The 20,321-nt window shown below is 35.5% G+C and overlaps 1 protein-coding gene across 7 annotated transcripts in view; it reads right to left on the bottom strand.

Annotated features, from left to right (window-relative positions):
- Nucleotides 1-1,595: 1,595 nt before the first annotated feature.
- The window catches only part of LOC139141766 (alpha-taxilin-like), a 30,086-nt gene continuing 11,360 nt past the window's right edge, over nt 1,596-20,321 (bottom strand). For 2 of the 7 annotated variants that reach the window (XM_070711411.1, XM_070711414.1), the window contains 16 exons: nt 19,304-19,363; nt 18,521-18,589; nt 17,502-17,564; nt 16,409-16,573; nt 14,869-15,021; nt 14,379-14,571; nt 13,831-13,934; nt 12,815-12,985; nt 11,835-11,900; nt 10,913-11,041; nt 10,350-10,469; nt 9,360-9,434; nt 8,834-8,926; nt 7,998-8,093; nt 7,193-7,307; nt 1,596-5,726 (listed from right to left, as the gene is read on the bottom strand). In XM_070711411.1, coding sequence (XP_070567512.1) covers nt 5,488-5,726; nt 7,193-7,307; nt 7,998-8,093; nt 8,834-8,926; nt 9,360-9,434; nt 10,350-10,469; nt 10,913-11,041; nt 11,835-11,900; nt 12,815-12,985; nt 13,831-13,934; nt 14,379-14,571; nt 14,869-15,021; nt 16,409-16,573; nt 17,502-17,564; nt 18,521-18,589; nt 19,304-19,363 — 1,911 coding nt within the window. In that variant the 3' untranslated portion in view covers nt 1,596-5,487. The remainder of the gene's footprint in view (nt 5,727-7,192; nt 7,308-7,997; nt 8,094-8,833; nt 8,927-9,359; nt 9,435-10,349; nt 10,470-10,912; nt 11,042-11,834; nt 11,901-12,814; nt 12,986-13,830; nt 13,935-14,378; nt 14,572-14,868; nt 15,022-16,408; nt 16,574-17,501; nt 17,565-18,520; nt 18,590-19,303; nt 19,364-20,321) is intronic. The other 5 variants (XM_070711415.1, XM_070711416.1, XM_070711412.1 and 2 more) reach the window with 4 other exon arrangements.

Genomic DNA, 20,321 nt, shown 5'->3' with positions numbered 1-20,321 from the left:
CTTATCAGATAAGCTCTCTTCAGTATGTACCAAATGCAAGCTAAAATTACTTAGTATCATGATGGTCAAAACTTCTTAGTATACATATTTATCAACTTGTACCATGTTTTTATAAATTTTACCACATTTTATTCTGTAGTGTTTTTCATTCTTTTCCATTACTTTTGTATCATTTCATCAATGCACTAAATGCTTCAGGACATTTCCCCAAAAAGTGAGTAGCCCCAGCCTTCTTCTCCACATTTTGAGCACCCCCCTCTTGTAGCTTTCAATCTATTGTGACCTCTCACATTCCTAAGACCAAGACCCCCAGGCTGCAAATAATGATGGCTCCATAAACACCAGCGCTTTCACAGACCTGTCGTGCTGAGATGCAAGTCTTTCTAGTATCGATACTGTAGACTCAACATATAGATAGTTATGTACATGATAGGAATATGTGGGATGTCAAAATTTGATACTGGACAATAAATGTCTGATAGCCAGATCTGTAAGGTGGTGAAATCTCCGACAGATGTCAGATATTTACCCGCCATTTAACAAGTCTAATATTGTCTAGTATCGATGTAAGAGGTCTTATGCAAATCAGCAGTTAATTGAGCTGACACTGCTACATGCCTTTGTACACTTTTACAGCCCTCAACATCTGTACCACTGAAGTTTCGTCAAATTTGCTGCACCATTTCTAGACATATCATGAAAATTCATTTATTATAAATATGCAAATCCATATTTAATTGAAATGATACTGCTTTATGTCTTTACATGCTATTACAACACTGTGAGATCAACTTCTGTACCACGTTTCATTAAATTTGATGAAGCATTTCTGGATGTAGCACATTAATTCAGAAAGTTCATTAAATATGCAAATTAACAAGTGACAGGTCTTTGCAAACTAGTAAAGTTCTGGTACATCAACATCTGTACAAACTTTTGTCAAATTTAAGTCAGTATTTCTTGAAATATCACCTGATTAATTGAAAATTCCTTAAACATACAAATTAGCTTAAATTGACACAATACTGACACATGCCTGTTTGCTATTTGAGCTCTCTTTGACCAATATCTGTACAAACCTTCATCAAATTTGGCTGCGGTCTCTAGAAACAGCTTTTTAAAAATCCCTAATTATCCACATTGGCACTCAATCTGATTAAAATCAGATGTAGAGTACGGCGACGTCTTCTTATGCGCGTACGTGGTATTCTCTCGCTATCGCTGTATTGGTGAGAGGCGACAGCGAGAGAATACCGCGTACGCATAAGAAGACGTCGCCGTACTCTACATCTGATTTTAATCAGATTGATTGGCACTAATTCTGCGTGCCCAAAGTATCTTTGTACCAAATTTGAAAGGAATTGGCTCGGGCATGTCTGAGATATCGGAGTGGACGGATGGATGTACGGACAGACGGCTGGACCGAACCTAATCCATAAGTCACCTGTACAGACTAATTATCAAAATCATTGAACATTAGCTCTCTAAAATGATTTGATAATTTGTAATCTCTAATAATTTTTAATGTATGAATGATATGTGTATGCTTTGAATTTATGTGAAGAATAATTCAAAAACACAAACACACACAAACGTTAATTATTGCTTGTAGTTTTATTCTTTTATTAGTTCCCTGATCACATCAGTACAGAAAAAAGACAGAAGAGTATCTTGATTATTTTCTCTGCAAATGCAATTTGTCACATGTCACTGCTCACTGTACAAAACTTGACAAAGCAGTGTATCAAGATGTGAAATTACAAAATTAATGCTTCATAAGAATTCATAGTAGAGAATGCAAAACATTTTACCTGATAGACAAAAGTGCAATTTTTTATGTGTATAAAATTGTTGAATTCTTGATGATATCAAGATTGCTATTTCACTTGGCAGAAGATTGATTTCTTTGCATTTTACATTTCATCAATATAAGTCAACCATTCAAGTATGTTTCCTGACATGTGATTCACCTGATATGGAACATTTAAATTAGTATCTCTGCAGGCCAATAATCAATCAGTAATATTTCATGAATTTAGACTCTGAGATTCACACATAACATAAAATATCACAAGAAAGAACAAGAATAATTAGAGATAGATAGATAAAAGTAAATTCATTGAATGATCCCTGATATTTTACATCAGTACTTCAGTCAAGGAAATTCAGGTTTGAATTGAGATCCATGTTTTCAGATGCAAATTGACAATAATCACATTTTTTATGTTCTACATTGAGCTATCCTGTTGTACTGAATTCATCACTTACGGGGGAAGTGTCAGAGGTGAGGGCCATTTTGCTTTCAATGTTAACAATCAGTTCATCCATGATTGTATGATATTCTGAACACTGTTGTATCACTATGCACTTCTTTAGATTTCCTTCACAGATCTTTACATTTTGTTGACACCTGGCTGTTGAACTGAAAACATAGTACCTTACACATGATCAGAGTTTTACATCTGCTGAAAATTGCAACCTGAGAAAAGTTTAGAAAATTCACTTGCATGATAAAAACAAAGATGAAAATACAAAACAAAGGATTTTCACCAGAAAAGGGCTGCTGTTGTTTTCCAGAATACATATATCTTTTGTTTGCAATTATTCCTGTCATTCAATGTAAAAACACTGCAATATCTGAAACAGAAATTCAACATGAAATTTGATGTTTTCCTTATCAAATTCAGGAAAAGCCCCCTCTGTTTCATCATGAGTTGCTATGGCAAAGCCTGTTATCTTGTATGGAATGGCAAGATGTTAACCTGTTCACCCCATTCCCTGTAAACAGGTCCACATTCAACATTGATAACAATGGGTTTGGGCTAAACCATGGTTGCGAACGGGTTAATGGCAGTGTTAGGGAAAGCAAGGCAACTTGTGCTATGGTTGTAGTGTACAGTAATATTCTGTTCAGCACTGCAAATGGAGCTGTGGTGTTACTAACTCATTCACTTTCACTTAAAAATACATAAAAATACCGATTAGCTTGTTGCCATGGTAATTACATAAAGTCACTTGCATTTGTATAGATTCCAGCAGCTTTCTCTTGTATATCTCATGTCAACTAATTGTCACAATCTTGGAACAATTTCTGTGCACAAGTATGAATGACCAACTGATACACAGCTGTCCAATTCAACATTTGAAACATGTCATAAAATATTGGTAGTGTTGAAAGTAGAACATTAGTTCACAAGAACATGGTGGTTACACCTTCATGGATGGTACCATCAAAACAGCTTGAACTTTGTCCCTACTTGCCATGCACGTTAACTATTTCACAACAATGGTTTGGTCCAATCCAATTGTGTTCTATTGTAAAGTTGGACCTCTACATATAGACAGGGGTAAAAGGATTAAACTTTGTCATTGCCTTTTCTGATCGCAAGGGTCTATCCACATGATGTCATGAAAGCAAAGATTTGGTAGTGTTAGCAAGGAACTGGCTCTTTTACAATGTACACTTTCAGTTAATCAAGGATGGATGCTTGCTTTGCAATTTGAAAATTACCAAGGATGGAAACTCCATACTTCATAGTAATAACTAATGCTTTTGAAGGATAACCAGCAAGCAGTAGCATAGGGAAGCGAATGACAATATTTAAGTGCTGTCTTATAGTCAGTGAATGATTCTTCGTACATATTGATTGTTGCACATCTAGAGCAAGACAGTGATGATTCACATTATTAGGAATTCTACAAGAGCACCTGTGTCCAACTCAATTAGTCACCAGATTGATGGAATATGAACTTTGACACTTTTTGACACACTTATTAATGAACTTGAAATGTACATTTCAAAAGAAGAAAGAGTTTGTAAAACTTTAGATAAGAACACCTTGCCATGAACATCTCAAGGACCTAACGTAAAAACATGAAGTGTACAGTGATAAGTATATCACACAATTGGTATGACAAATTACCATACTCGTCAAAGTATACACCCCTGTCAAGTATAATCCTCTGCTCATGTGTAAGCCCCTCCACTACTTTCAGAGGATTTTTGAAAATGCTGTACATCCATGTATAAGCCCCTACCCAAGTTACACCCAAATACAGAGAGGTTTGGAAAGTATAATACGTCATTACAGTTGGTAAAATTACTTTCAGATCAAAGAAACTATTAAAAGATGTTAAAACAATGGGACATTGCAGTTCCCATGACAGCATAGTAAGGAAAATGACATGTTTTTTCAGTGCCTTTATGATTCTGTGACCCTCTGTATCCAAATAGAATAATAGTCTTGCTTCCATGATGTTAGTTTTCATCCTCTAAACATGCAATACCATTTTTTTGAAGCAGTTGTCCTTTCATCTGTTAAGTTTTTACAGGTGAGTATTACAATTTTTGCTGAATCGTCGTTTTCACAAGATGCTGACTGTTTGATATTGGAAAGTTGAGTTGCTTTTATCTGCAGCCATTGCATACCGGTTGGTTCACAGTTCATACAATGCTGTTGATCAGCAGCATACATGACGTCTTTGTTCAAAGGTTACTTTTTATTCCAAGATATGATTCAAACAAAAATTTAACCAAATAGTCACTTCTGTATCCAGGGATTGTTTAATCAGTTTGATTTGAAACAGCAACATAAAATACTGTGTCAGTTAAGCTTGGAAATCATTGCTGGGTTTTGCTGTCTTTTGGCTATGGTGGTCTATCACAGTATTAATGTCATCATGGCATGCCAGTTCATGAGATCATGAAAATATAAATCATGTCAGTATATTTTGTCTTTTACAATTTCTTTGGATGTAGGTGAATTTTTGGAAGTGACTGAAAGTTTGAGTGGTGTTCAGTAATTATACATAAATTAGCATAAATTAAGCATGTACGGCAGATAGCACAGGTTGCTCTGGTGTAAGTCCCTCCCCAAGTATAACTGATACTGTGTTACTGAATGGGGGAAGGCGGTTATACTTGGACAAGTACACGAGCATACTACGTACATGTATACATGAACATACAAACATAGTACTTCATGTGTCACAGGTCAATAATCACTCTTATTTCAGTATTACTTTGTAGCCATCAAAGTCGTAACCAAATTTTAGATATTCCAATGAGTTGAAACATTTTTATTTAGAATTATTTACCATCGCCAGAGCCACATTACAAAATAGAAAAATTTAATAAAGTGAATATTGTAAAGGTCTGAAAAATTGATGTATATGGAAAATCACTTGTTTTTGCTTTGTTTTCCAAACAGAATTATTAAAGAATCTGGTGTTTCACATGTCTTCTCTCAAATAATCCTTCCATGTGTCCAAGTTTGTGTTACAGAATTTTTCTGCACTTGTTGGATCCCGGTACAATTTATAGATGGCGCATGAACTAAGGGATAGCATTACAAATAAATCACAATACTGAATCAAGTGTGATTTTGTTGTTCTGAAAGTGAAGAGAATAGAGTCAGAATTGAGCAAAATGAAAAAATTCTATTTTCTACAATTTTTTATCAAAATAACTGACATAAAGCCATTATCTTAAGGATCAGGACAGTCATCAATGTTGGATGCAGCTGTTGAATTCTCATCACCTGGTGGGTCATCATCACCTGACGGATTCTTAATTGTCTCATCAGCTGATGTGGCGCCCTCTGGTGGTCCACGGTCATCAGATGACAATGGCTGTTCATTGGACGACTGTGTGCCTGTGTTGGGTGGATCAGACTGACCTGATGGTTGTGGCGTTGGAGTTGGAGATGAAGATGCACTTCTACTTCCTGAATAGGTCAGAAAGATGTGTACAAATTACAGTCTTATTAATTTCTGATCATTCATATCATTAAATTTTACAACAAATATTTTCAGTGAAAAATTTTGAGATCTGTAATGAAAATGGAAGAAAAAGTGTGATAGCTGCACAAAAGGTATGTACCCTTTCCCTGTAAATTCATAAGTGGAAACGAAAAATGCTGAATGTGACCGTTGTTGGTCTCAGGATTAAAATGGAAAACATATTTTCAGCGAAATACTCCTGCATCTCAAACCACATAAACACAGTTTAACAATAGAATGAAGTTTCTATAACACAAGCAGTCAATGTTTTTCAGCATATTGATCGATCTGTCATGGACAATGATCTTCATCAGAATGACAAAAGAAATGAATAATTTATAGTTGACCACTAGATGGCGGTGTGATCAATTGTTTGTAAATATGGGGTATTTCAAAACCCCCATCTCTGTTTACTTATGAATTGTGAGGTCTGATATTAATGGCTTCTCGGATCTTCCTTGGTAGACATTTTAAAACAAGAATTGACAAACATTGGAAATCCGTAAGAGATAAGACAATTTCATCAGCCTTATCCCAACATACTCAGCAATGCCATCTTCAGTGTTGATTGGAATTCCATTACTATCATTGTTAATGTTCTTTTTGCTAATCAGCACAATGCCAAAAGAATTATGGAAACTTCATGTTAGAACCTAGAGACTGTAAATGACTGCTGATTCTGTCCCTCAAAAATAATCCCCACTCTAGGTATGGAAACTCATTTCATGTTTCACGCAAGAATCAAAACACCAACATGCACATTGCACTATGTATAACCATATTACTTCTGTGCAGGTAGATTGCCAGACCAACCTGCACACTGTGCATGTTGAAAATCATACAGCATATATTCTGATCTCTACCAGTGAAAGTTAATTATGTGGTAAATCTAGTCATTTAAACTGGCAAAATTTACACAGTTTATTTCAACTCAAAATAAATAACTGACTCAAAGCATGAAGCCACATGTAATCCTTGATGAAGAAGTCTTGTGAAACGTGACAATCTGTTTGCATGCCTGGCCATAAAGTAATATTACCCCACATTTCATGGGTCTTACTCAGTCATACTCCATGAATCCAAAAACAAAACCCTGCACTGGATGATGGGAAGAATGACGTGGAATATCTCATTGATAACCCTGCACTGGATGATGGGAAGAATGACGTGGAATATCTCATTGATAACCTTGCATTGGATGATGGGAAGGATGACGTGGAATATCTCATTGATAAACTACTGGTGTAAAGTGAGCAGGTACTGAGAAACTGGTGCACGCTGATGCAAAACCTGACACACACAGTGTGCAGATTGGTAAAAAGATCTATTTTAACCCCTGTTACCATTGTCATTGTATTTCTTCATACCAGCCAGGTAAAATGAATGATTTTCTAACAACAGATTGCTTTACCTGCTTTTGTCTTGCCGATCAGTGCATTTCTTTCTGCCTGTAGAGCCCTGCATAATTTCTCCAGTTTTTGTATTTTGTTACTCTGTGCAAGCATTTCTTTATCTCGAATGGTTTTCTGTAACATAATAAATTAACCTTCCACATTAGTTACAATAGCACTTGCCAAAAGATATACATGGACCACTCATCATTTGGGTTACACGACTTCATTTGTTAATGTTTACATCATTACACACACTGCAACATTGTAAATACAAAAGTGTTTTGATATCAATTTTACCAATGGTAAAACCATTTTGTTTGATTGTGAGAAAAACTTTACATTTTTGAGTTTTAGGAACTGAAGCTGTCTTCTCAAAGAAGGGCTGCTTGCAGACAGAAAATGGCATGACTTTCATCATGGAGGAAAATGGAACTTTCCATTGACTGCATATGATTGCAAAGTTTTGTTTAGCTCAGAATATTTGGGTCTGATTGAAAAGTTTTAACACAACACAACATGACACAATGAAGCATAGAACATGTGAGACTGAACTACTGATTAAAATACCACTATTTCTTGTATCAGGGCACTACATTAGTAAAAGTACTCTATTTACGTAGTCTACTCAAGATTTTGCCTGCAATGACAAGCCAATAGTTTGTGTATACAACGGTCTTTGATCAGCCTAACAAAATATGAAATATTTGCTGCACTGTCACTAATTTTGCCATACGGCTGCCCTCAACTTCTTGTAGTACTTGTACACACCATACATGACTAAGTTACAGCACCATACATGACTAACAGACACACAAAACTCACCTCCTCTGCCATTTCAAGTAGAGATCTGTTGCATGTCTCCCATCTACTTTTCCATGTGCAAGTCTCTTTTTCCAACTTCTTTATTTTTTTGGTCATCTATTCCAAGAACAACAATTAAATAATACACATGATATGCAAGGTACTAAAGAGAAAGGTGACTAGACTTTGATATGCAAGGTACTAAAGAGAAAGGTGACTAGACTTCACACTGCAACGTGTTGTTTGAAAACAAATATTTTTCATTCATCCATCAAAGCTGTGTTTTATCCTCCTAATCTGGTATGTAGTTTTCATCTCTCCGTTTTCTCCCTACCCTCGATATATTCTATAACACTAACAAAACTCATACAGTGAAATTATAATAAAACAAATAGACGTTTAACTTTAATTTTTGTTATGTTGAATGTGCATGTGTGTGGAAGGGGGAAGCAGTAGCTTGCTAATGTGCAGAGTGTCTTATGTGTGTCAGTGTATAAAAAGAATATGCATGTCTGGTCATGGATATTAATGGACACCTCCGACAACGTAGAGTCAAGCTGTTCCTGTGAGTGTCTGTATTTGACAGGTTTCACTGTACAGAACATGTGACCAAAATTTTAATTAGCAACCACTGAGGAAAGGATTACAATCCACATAAGGAAAGCTGGGTCCAATCACCCTATCAACAGTTTCCCACTACAATAGGTGAACATAATGCCTGGACATAAAACTTCTCAAATTTGTACCCAATCCGACATGGTACCACAATTCCATTTCACAGCAATAGAACAAGGTGAAAGTAAGTGACAGACAGGAAGTGTAGACAGATATTCTGCAAGCGTGGAGAGGTTACTTACCTTGTCCATTTCTTGTTTAAACTGCTGAAAGACTTCATTACTTTTGGTTAAAGTGCCCTGAAACTCTTCAAACTTCTCAGTGTAAATTGCCAACTGAAAGAATTCAATAGAAATGCAATGCAGTGAGGAAACCTTACAGAATTCATCATCATGATCGCTCTTTCTGCATTTTATAGAACACCATGTGGAAAAGAAAACCAAATACCAGTACTTGTCAGCAATTCTAAAATGACATGAGTTGCTCTTGCTCTTGCATCATGTGAGTTCATTGCCTAGAAATGCATGCATGCATGCATGCATGACATTGTGGGTAATTTCAGGATTTTCTGATTCAAACACTTGCCAACAACTTAGAGATAAGGTAATCATTCTTGCATCAACAATCTAATATTTTGGTTACAGTAATACCTGTAAGCGTAAGTTTATAATGGACAACACATGGGTAATAATCAGTGATCAACTCACAGTAAACAGCAATGGTCATGCAATACATGCAAATGAAATAAATAAACAAGTGATGGATTACCTGGCCTTTGAGCTGAACCTCTTGAGCTTGTAGTGCCTCACACTTTCTCTGGTAATCTGCTGCTTCTGTTAAAATCTGTGACACAAGGTGCAGAAAAATCTCTGTTGTTTACTTGTAAACACTGACATACAGGAATGAGGCACTTTCATGCAATATTCTTGTCACCTCATTGACTGTTCAAATCTATCAGTTCACAATCTGTATAAAAGTCACATACAAGCTGCACCAATATGGTGCAGTGTAGACCAAAAATTGTCTCTGGAAAGGAAGTTGTACAAGTTTTAAAGGTTTGGATAGACCGAGAGGGTACATGATTGAAACAAATGAAAATCAAAAGATAAAGCTGTATCAAACCTACTTGTGCAGCAACTAGCATAAAACACACAGAGCAAAACAATAAATGGACAGCTGGAAAAACAGTTTGACTGGTACTGCCGGTCGAGCATACAAAGATAGTCTTTCATGCTTTGGTGGCTTATGATCAAATTACTCTTATCATCGAGGGTAAAAACTTCAACGGTAAAGTAATGGAGAGTTTATAGTCCTTGAGGTTTCCGTGTTACTGTTACTCATCATTTGTCTGGAATTTTTGAATAAACAATTGCCTGTCCTGTGCTGCTGTCACTTCATTGTCTAGTCCTACAGACTACAAGAAAATACCAGACTACGAGAAAATACAGAAATACCACAACTTTGATCTGCACCATCATGCACAGCCTAGGGATCACTACATTTATTCTGGTCACAATTCTGAGGTCTATTTGAGTTTCTTTCTATTTTATAGAGGCGTACATTGTATACATTTTGAAATGTCTATAAAACAACCTATAATTATGAGGACCTTTGTGATCACAAACACACAAGCCTTATCTGCCTCATACACTGTATAATGAATAATTTGAAACTGTTTCAAAGTAGAAATCTTCAAAACGAATAGAAATAGAATAGAAAGCAACAAATGTATCATATTTCAGCAAAGGTAATACTTACGACTGTTTTTTCACGTAAGTTTCTTTCTTTTTCCTGAGCTAAATTCAAACCACTCTCTTGTAATTTGGCATCACTGAGCTGTAGTTCAAGCTCCTTGTGCTTAAACATCTTCTCTATGTGCTGAAGGTGGAAAAAAAGACATCACTGTATACTTTGAAGTTGAAAATTGTTTATTTCTGTACCTCAGAACAAAACTATCAAAGTCTAAATATATCTGGCATCCAACAACTGATACATTGCAAAATCTGGTCATACGAAAATCTTTGTACTCACATCTATCCTGTGAGGAAAAAAGTTACAAAAGTGACATGTTCAATACAATTTTACAAGTCAATTTACGATATAGCTTCAGGTTTCCCTTCCAAAGATATGCTCACTATGATGGGTGCAAACATAAAACCACTAGATAGGAACATCAACTACAATATGAAGACAAAGTAATTTCTATACACATGATGTACTGACAATATTTGTGATAGTACAGGGTGCATATCTGGAATACTTGTGAAATCAATGGAATCAGGCCATATCAATATGTAAGGATCATTAGCATGGATGTTTACCTCTTCTCGACGTTCATACTGTTCTACCAAACTTTTTAATTTTGAAGCCAGTTCTACATTTTCTTCTTTCAGTTTGATATTCTTAGCGTGGTTATCCTGCATTTGATTGGTGATATCATTGATAGTTTGCTGCACATGGAAATCGAAAGAAAGATTTCAGAATTAAAACCAACCATCAAAAGGCTGTCAGCATACACTTCCGTGACAAAGCCACTTCAACAACAATTTATTCTACAACATTTTCAGACACATGGAATTTTGTGAGTGTTCTCAGTGATCCAATGTCATGTGAATAGCATGGGGACCTAGAGCACATAATGGACACAAGGAATAAAGAGTCAATGACAATTGGCTCCCATTTTCTGGTCACAACCTATGATTTTAATGTGAATTCGATATATATCAAACACATTCACTCTAGTACTGGTCAGTGTTTACAACATAATCTGAGTTCCATACGCAGGTAAGCTTTGAAAGGTCCTCTGGGTTAAAGTCATGCTGCATGCATTTGTAGCTTTGTCATAATTTGGAATGAACAACATGAAAACATCCCATGAAACCTGCATATCAAATCTGAAAGGCATAAGTCCGAGATTTCTGACAAGAAGATTTCAAATAAAGAATGATACAAATATTCTACAGAACATCATTTCCTTATTTCTTAAAATTCAATATCAGTCATTTTGTTGTGATTTGATAGATGCATATATACAACAACAGTAAGAACATGCATATCAAATTCAAAGCAAACCAGTGACTGGTTTCTGACATGGAAATTTTGACCTGTAGGAAACTGTGAACCAGATTTAAAATTGTCAAATCATGAGATATTTTGTGCATCATTGTTACCATTGAAATATCCATTTCATTAATTGTTGGCATGTCTGTAAAAGTCCTTTACTCACACCAACAGTCTACTGACCTGGAACTTTGCACAGAGTTCTTTTCTCTTCTCTTCCTCATCTTTGGCTCTCTGGATACTCTCATCCTGTACAAACGATCAAACACATCTCTTTAGATTTTTGTCCTTAAAGTTTAGACAGTTATATGCAAAAAGTATGGCACTTCAGACAGACGCTTATCAATAAATCTGTCCGTTCAAACAGAAACACATATCGAAAATCAGACTCAAATACTACAAAACTTTAGTGTCATTTATCACAATATTTATCACTAATGCAACAATATCATACTTTAAATTACACAATCACTGGCGTTTCATGAAACCTTTCTGCAATAACATTGTTGAGATTAAGATAACATGATTGAATTCATAAGGGAAGAAATGCTTAAACAGGAAGTTACAGGACCATGGGCACACAATAGGGGGATTACTGATGACGCAGCCATTTGCATACACTGGGTGGGAGTTTTTGAATTCTCATAGCATCGCTTTGACCGTATGATGAATTTGAATAATCATGATGGGCACTTTCGTGACATATGCAAAGAGGGGTCAAATGGTCGTACAGGGAACACATTTTGAAACATGCGTTCTCCGACAAAAAACAGAACATTTTTTCAGTTTATTTTCGACTCAAGTTTAGTCGCTATATATTCACAGACATCATATGTAAGATTCAATGACAATGAATGCCTGAAACATGGCAAAATTATTGGATTCTGGGACCACACATGGCTCGTCCGATCAGTAACGTCGCTGTTTTACATTTGCATAGATTTAGGATAACCCAGCTTTTATAGGGGAAGTTCCTGTTTAACTCAATGAAATGCATATAAAAATGCATTTGCAACTCACTGTTGAGATTTTTAAAAAAGGGTATGGTATTAAATCTGCTACTCTGACTTCAATTTGGCTGCCAGATGAGGAAAACTCGTTTAAAATTCTAATAACATGAATTTTAAAATTTAAAAAAACCTTCAAGGAATGTACAAACTCACCTTGACTACTTTGTTATGTCTCTGCAATTCCCGACATAGACTTTCTAACTTACTCTTTGCAAGTACAGCTTTGCTATGTTCAGTCTGCAGGTGATCTTTCTCTCTTTGAAGCTGATGGAATTGCTTCTGTTGAACTTTGAACTTGTTGGTCAACAAGCGATGTTCAGCAGTCTGGAATAACACACGAAATAAATTACACGACTAAAATTTCTTTTCAACATTTGATAAATCTCCCCAAATTTTTTTTTACTTTTAGTAGTATTGAAGTTTCAATGTTTGCACAGGATTTTTACAGAGACATTCTTTATCAATGAAAATTATACACTATAAACCGCCATGTAAACATCTCTGTGTTACATCCATTCATGAGCATGTCTCCCCTGTAAAAGGAATATTTTCAACAAAATAAACTTTTTTATCTAATTATTTGGATGTAATAGTTCAAAATCTGAGAATAAGTACAAAACAAAGTGATGATTCTACATCAAGAGATATCTTTCTTTACCTGTAATTCTGCATCTAACCTTTCTTTTAATGCCTATTTGTTCTGAAAAATCTCACAGAGTTTACTGATGATTTTGTTCTTCTTTTTCCAAGTTTAAATGGTCGCCCTCTGACCTTTCTCCCTGATAAGTCACACATCTACCTTCATCATTGGATTCAAAGGACAAGTAGCTGTTACTTTTGATGATTTTTTCTCTATTTTTGTTTTGTGTGTCAACTGTAGTTTCTTGTTCTATTCCCAAAACATGCTGAGATACATAGCTTGTCAACTCAGTCTGTAGATGTCAAGACTGCATGTTTTTGTTGTCAGGACTAGTGTTCAAATGTAAACAATAACAGCACACTTTGCATGTATAGATGCTGTGTTCACAAGCTAAATAGTTGGTGTTTCAACATACTTTGGAGGAAGAACAAGAGCTGTGATTGAATTCTAAAACACAAGAAAAGTGAAAAGATCATGAAAAGTTACAGCTATGGCCCGTTACCAGTGTATCTACATAATCAGTTCTTACCAGCTCAGCGTACTTTTTACAGACAGCATTGATTTTCTCGTCAGGAGAGTCCAGTCCACTCATTGCTTGCATCATTGTTCTACTGATGTGTTCCAATTCCTTGCCTGTGTGCAACACAAAATATGGCACTTCAATGTCTTGAAGAAAGATGGAATGATATTGAGCTGCCAAAATCAGCAGCAACAAAGCAGAATGACAACTAAAGATGCAGAGGTGCTTGCAATTATTTGTCAGTAATCTGTGAGTCTCTCTCTGGTTATTTGTGGTGTTTTATCATAAGTTAATGATCACCCTTTGTTGGTTGGAAAATGATTTATCACATTTACATTGATGGTAAACTTACACAGGCAAGACACAAAGTATCATGAACCATAATTCATTTCAATGCTGGCATATTATTTATACCACAGCAATCAGCTTGGAGTACATTTAGAACAATGGTAAGTCATATCAAAGACTGAATATATTTGACAAGAGTTCAGCTTCACACATTTCATATTCCTACAGTCATTTATTTTACTGGGAGAAATACCATGGTAACAGCTTACTTTTCTTTTTCTTTTGTTTAGTTGTTTGACTGTCTGGTTCTTGAACACCATTGGCATCAATATTGTCAACTTCATTCTCTTGTTCTGGTTCAGTTGCTGGTTCAGTTGCTGGTTCTGCCACTTGTTTGGCCACTGGTACACTTTTCTCAGTGTTTGTACCAACCTTAGAGACAGCGGTCATCACGTCAGATTCCTGCAATAGGAATAAGGACATGCCTTGACTTGATAAATGCATCAACAAAACACATACAAACAGTAAACCTTGGCTACTATTTTCCTCTATCCGCTTTGTAAACTACAAATGTTTTCTGACATGAAATATGAACATGAATTATTGAATTTGGTAAAATTGTCATATAGCTGTAAAATTGGGATATGTGTGGAATAAATATTACACAGAACACATTAAACAAGGTTAATTTGTTGAAAAAGAGGTGTCATCGACCATCCCGGTTAAATCACTGGACAGTTCATAAGTGTATGTAAATACCTGTGGCTTTGACACTGAGCTATCTTCTGTCACGTTTTTGTCTTCAGTGACACTGCCATCATTTCCATTGGATTGTTCATCTACAGCTTTCTCAACAACCTCACCGACGCTGGACTCAGCATCATTGCTGCTACTTGTTTCTTCTACTGTTTTCTGAAAATAATAAATTATAACGATAAGCAACTCGGGGAAAATGAATTGTTCAAATTTAATGATTTGACATATATTTATTTAGACCACATGCATTTTGGTTTAAATATCATATTAAATTCTACACAAAGTAATGTCTGTTGTGACAATGTAGAAAACCCCATAATCTTATCTTCATTCACAAAGAGCATGTACACAACTATCGTTTTTATGCTCAATTGCATAAAACATTTCAAAGATAACTACAATTAGTGTGACTATGACTATTCTGCATCAAAATGCTTGAAACACTAACCAGGATAAATGAACATTATACAGTCAGACTATCAATGTGCTTGGAGTAAGACACATGCAGGTGTATTAGTAACATATCAAATGTTTGCACGCATGGCAAGTATGATACTATGGTGAGTGAAAACTTTCTACAGATATGTGATAACATTTCATGCTAAGGTACTCACTGATTGCTGACACACTAATAGTATTAGTAGTCCTTCAACACTGTACTACTTCTTGTAACAAGAAAGTTTACCGGGATATTTTCAACTGATTTGGAAACTATATAACATCAGAAGAACCATTTGCAAAGCATAGTTCAGCCTCAGAGCTTGAAATGAATCTCCTTGAATCATTGAGTACACATTTGATAATAGTTCAGGAATCAGTGGCTAATAAAATCACCTGGTTAGAGACAACTGTTGTCCAAAGTACTGAATCTATTAGTTCATTAATACAACAGAGTATGTTATATTATGAATTTCATAATTTATTATCATTTAGTCTTTGTTCAACAAATACATACACCAGAATCCCTGCATGTCCTTGTTAGGATAGAAAGTGTCTCTTGGTCAGATATTCAGACTCTAAATTTTGCATGTCTTTTTCTGGTCTCGGAGTAAGTAAAGTTTTCACTATCTTATTTTTGTGAAAATCAAAAATTTCATTTCCCCCAGTGAGTTAATACAGACATGGAGGACATTTTGTATTTCAAATATCAGTAAATTGGTTCCACAATACATACATTTGCATGGTGATCCCCGATTTGGTTTTTTTTTATTTTGAAAGAGAATTGTTGAAAGTTTCCTTGGGAAAAGTTTGCAGAAAAGTTTAGGTCTTTCAATTTTGAGGTGTATACTACCTTTAGGACATAAACAGAACTAATCCACTCAACATTTTTGTAATCAATGGGAAGCATCTTCACTGCAAGTGTTTCAGTTTTTCTCTCTATTACTATCTGGATGATTATGGACTGTCAACATACTTTAGTTCTTTTCATGTGAACGGCTGATTATACATAGGCATAATGTCATTTACATGCACATGCATTTCATTCTGCATACACAGTCTGGACTTCTTTATTCATTTTCAAAGCCAATTCATATACATGTACCGGTATATAAACCTTGTCAGTGATGGTTTCATCATCACCACCACCATGACTGTGACCATCATTGCCATCAGATTCAATGAGTTCAGTTATGATAGGACCTGTTCCTGCTTTGGGAAAGTTATCCATACATCCATGAGTGACACTGGAATTGACTTCCATTGATACCTGACAAGTGGAAGGATAGCTACTGCATGTAAGGTGACAGAAAGTTGAGAGACTTTCGGCAGGTAAAACACTTTCATGGTTAAATGCAATACTGCAAACAGTGAAATCCGAGATAATATTACACTGTACATCCTTAAACTATTGGTACTGTGACACACATAATCAAAAGACTCTGTCATGATTTGTCAATATCTGGTCATGAGGTATGTGTCACTTTCAGCACTGATGTAACCGTTAATTAACTTGTTAACAGTTCCAACAACTGTTACCCATATAAGTTTGAAAGCCCAATCAAGGTATGAACATATTCTGGGAAACCTAACTGAAGATGGGCGGTTGCCCTCACCAAGACACGTCATGGTGTAGATATTTTTTCCATTTTTCAGTGAGAAAATTGGAACAGGTGTGTTATAAGACGTATCCACTAGTCATATTAGGGTAACTGCATACATTTGTTTTCGCTAAGGCCTGCGAGAAGTATAAAACAGTCTGTTCTTGTAGGGTAAGAGTCTTCTGAAACAGACAGTTTGGGGTGACTCTCAGGCCCTTTGGCAATACAAATGTATGGTGTTACTCTCATGGCCAGTGAATGTGTCTATACTGTGGTACAGTTTGGTACATGTATCTATCATGTTGAGATTTCTACAGAGGATAAATCACTGCAGAATCAGGAATGTATCATTATTCTCAACCAAATAAATCTTACATAATCATGCAATATGCTACATGTACTTCATAAATGCCTTGCCAAAAACGTTGTACATCTATACGGTGTCCAACTTATCATTAAGTTATCAACATTCTGGTGATTGGTTGGAACATTGGGATAAAAGCATGTGTATTTCAGCAGAGCATCAAAATATAGCAAGATAATGGTTGATAATGAGCCATAATTAGCAAAAGAACACCATCATGCAGATATTTTTACCGTTTGACTGGACTTATACTGCGTAATGTGATGGCCAGCAAAGTAGGAAGCTTTTTCACAAACCTAACTCATTCATTTTTTTGCATGAAGAAAAAGAAAACAATATCAGATTATGCCTCATACAATCTTATCCTTACAATGACATGCAGAAGGCAATATGCCAAATGAGCCAAGTCAGGGCTGAATAAGGCTATACTTTGATATCACACTATCTGTCAAGACATGCCATGCATAAGTTTATAGCAGCATTTAAATGAAATCTGTTCAGCAGTCAATGAAAACTTTCAAACAGAAAACTTTGCAATATAGTCATTAGAGATTTAGACTATGCAAGATGGTGGTAATATGAATTTGCATCCAATCTTGTTTCACAGTATTGTTGATGGAAATTCTGAACAAAGCGGTTCTACAATGCCCTCAAAACGACTCTGTTACTACCATATAATATACAGAAGTCCTCAAATTTTCATGAAATTGTTCTAACTTAGGTAATACCTGGTGACTGTTCAAATACATGGTTGTTTGTTCAATATTTCACAAGAAATTTGTTATGTATAATCTAGAATGACTTTGCATATTTTCTGCAGTTTAAATACTGCTTCACAACAAATACTCTTGTTCAAACACAGTGAGAGGTTCATCAAAGTGAACAAAAATCTGCAAAATGGACAAACCATACTGCAGTGTTGTTTAAAATAAATCACAAATCATTCATGAACAGAGCATCTCCTGTTATTGTTAGTACACATAAATCCAATTACAGGCATTCACTGTTACAGTAGATTTGGTTGACAGGTAGAATTAGGGTGTCGACAGTCCCTTCATGCCTTCTTTCCCTAAAAACATTAAAGCCACTGTTGCAAGTGTTGTGGAATATGTTTTTCCTACAACTGAGAGCTGAAGGCTCAAGGGTGAGTGCCCAAGGACCCTTCAAACGTTAAAGCTGCATTGACTGGGAATAATGGCAGAAGTAGCTGTCAACAGTCCAAATTAGAATGGAAATCACAGAAACATTTTACCATTTCAGATGCTGTGCTGGTTACTCTCTCTGCAGACATTGCTATCATTTGACTTGTGGAAACTGATTGCTGTGAATTAGCATAATTATGGAAAATTACAGATTGAAATAAACAGATGTGCTTTGATAGTAACCAGCATCAGTGCTAGCCAATGAGCCAGACCAATGAGTCTATTGAGAACAATATAAAATTTTACCATGTATTCCAAGAGTGAGACCCTTATGAATTACATTGTGATTTGTGTTTTCAATGACAATGCATTCATCTTAGCTTTCAATGACAATTCATTTATGTTAGCTGAATGCAAACATGGTTTGCATTTTACTGACCAAGACACATGATCTACGAAGCAGTTCAGTAATATACATCCATAACATGGGTCATCAATTACTTTACATGTAATTTGCTTCACTGATTTCATTACATTCTTGTATAGCATTGATATCTATATAACTGCATTGATACATTTGTTTCAATGCATGGTGTTCAGAAGTTACATTCTTATGACTGAAACTAGTATTTCTGTTGGGATATATCAGGTATTTCAGTTTTGCTTATCATAGCGTATCAGCTGTGTTTCTCGAGGGTCTATGGTCTGACCAAGTAATAAAATGTACACTCTGAGTCTGATAATGAGGTGACAAAATGTGACTATGCTACTGTCATGTCTCCCCTCTGTATTCACAGATTGTTGTGTGATTATAAAGCAATCACTCTCACTCACAGCCAATCTACTGAACAGTGCTGTTAGTTTATGGCAATGCAAAGAATGACAGCACTGACCTCAGTCGTAATAGGAGACATATTGACCTCTATTTCAGAGGTTACATGAGTGTTACCAGACTATAAGAAAAAAGACAATACCTCAGATCAATGATGGAATCAAAAGATCAGTATCATACCACTACCGGTAGATTTGAACCATTAGAGTCAGACTTAGGATTACATTACAGCTTGCTGATCCAAATAGCTGGATATCATACAAATACACACGCCAATGTATATTACATGCAGTTTGATTAACTGTAATATTTAATTTTGTTACAACTGTGATTCCTATGAGCTACAAGTAAGTCTCAATTTACTTCAGATCATTACCATCTGCATGCATTCAATACAATTATATTTACTATTTGCACAAGCACTGGTACATGTATGAACATTGCCTTTCCCCTAATATTTATATCATATTCAAGCCTTGAGCAGTTGTAGTAAATGATCTTCATCCATGCATGTGAGAAGCTACTAAATTTGACCATTGAAAGACATCAATTGTTCATCAAATACAGTACAGTACACCCAGTACAGTAAACTTGTACATGTATGGAATCAAGATCAGCAAAGCAAATGGATCGCCATTACAGTCATATTGAGTTGTTTCAGTTGCTACATCATGCAGTAACTTATACAGCCAGAATTCTAGGCATCTCCGTGTTCAATGTTGTGTAGTCACATGCAGTGGTAGACTTGTGAAAGTTTCATTAGCTACAAGTTTTTTCTTTCATTTTTAAAATAACAATTTTTGTTTTACACTCGAAATCATATCAAATGCTTATTGTTCAACTTTTCAACACACTCTGTATGTATTTCATGTCTAATGATATTGTCAACAACTGAATTTTAGTACAGATTGGAATTCCTTTGTCAACAAAATTATACAAAATTGTGTTTTCCATATAAAGTTAACACTTTGTACTTAAACATATTTTAACAAGATGAATAAGAAATTGTACTTTTGTTCTTGAACAAAAACATTGACAATATTGTCAAAAGTTCCAGCTGTTGTCCCGACATGATTGTT

The sequence above is a fragment of the Ptychodera flava genome, chromosome 10 (assembly GCF_041260155.1).
Source record: "Ptychodera flava strain L36383 chromosome 10, AS_Pfla_20210202, whole genome shotgun sequence".
NCBI lineage: Eukaryota > Metazoa > Hemichordata > Enteropneusta > Ptychoderidae > Ptychodera > Ptychodera flava.
This window is presented reverse-complemented; position numbering and strand designations above follow the sequence as displayed.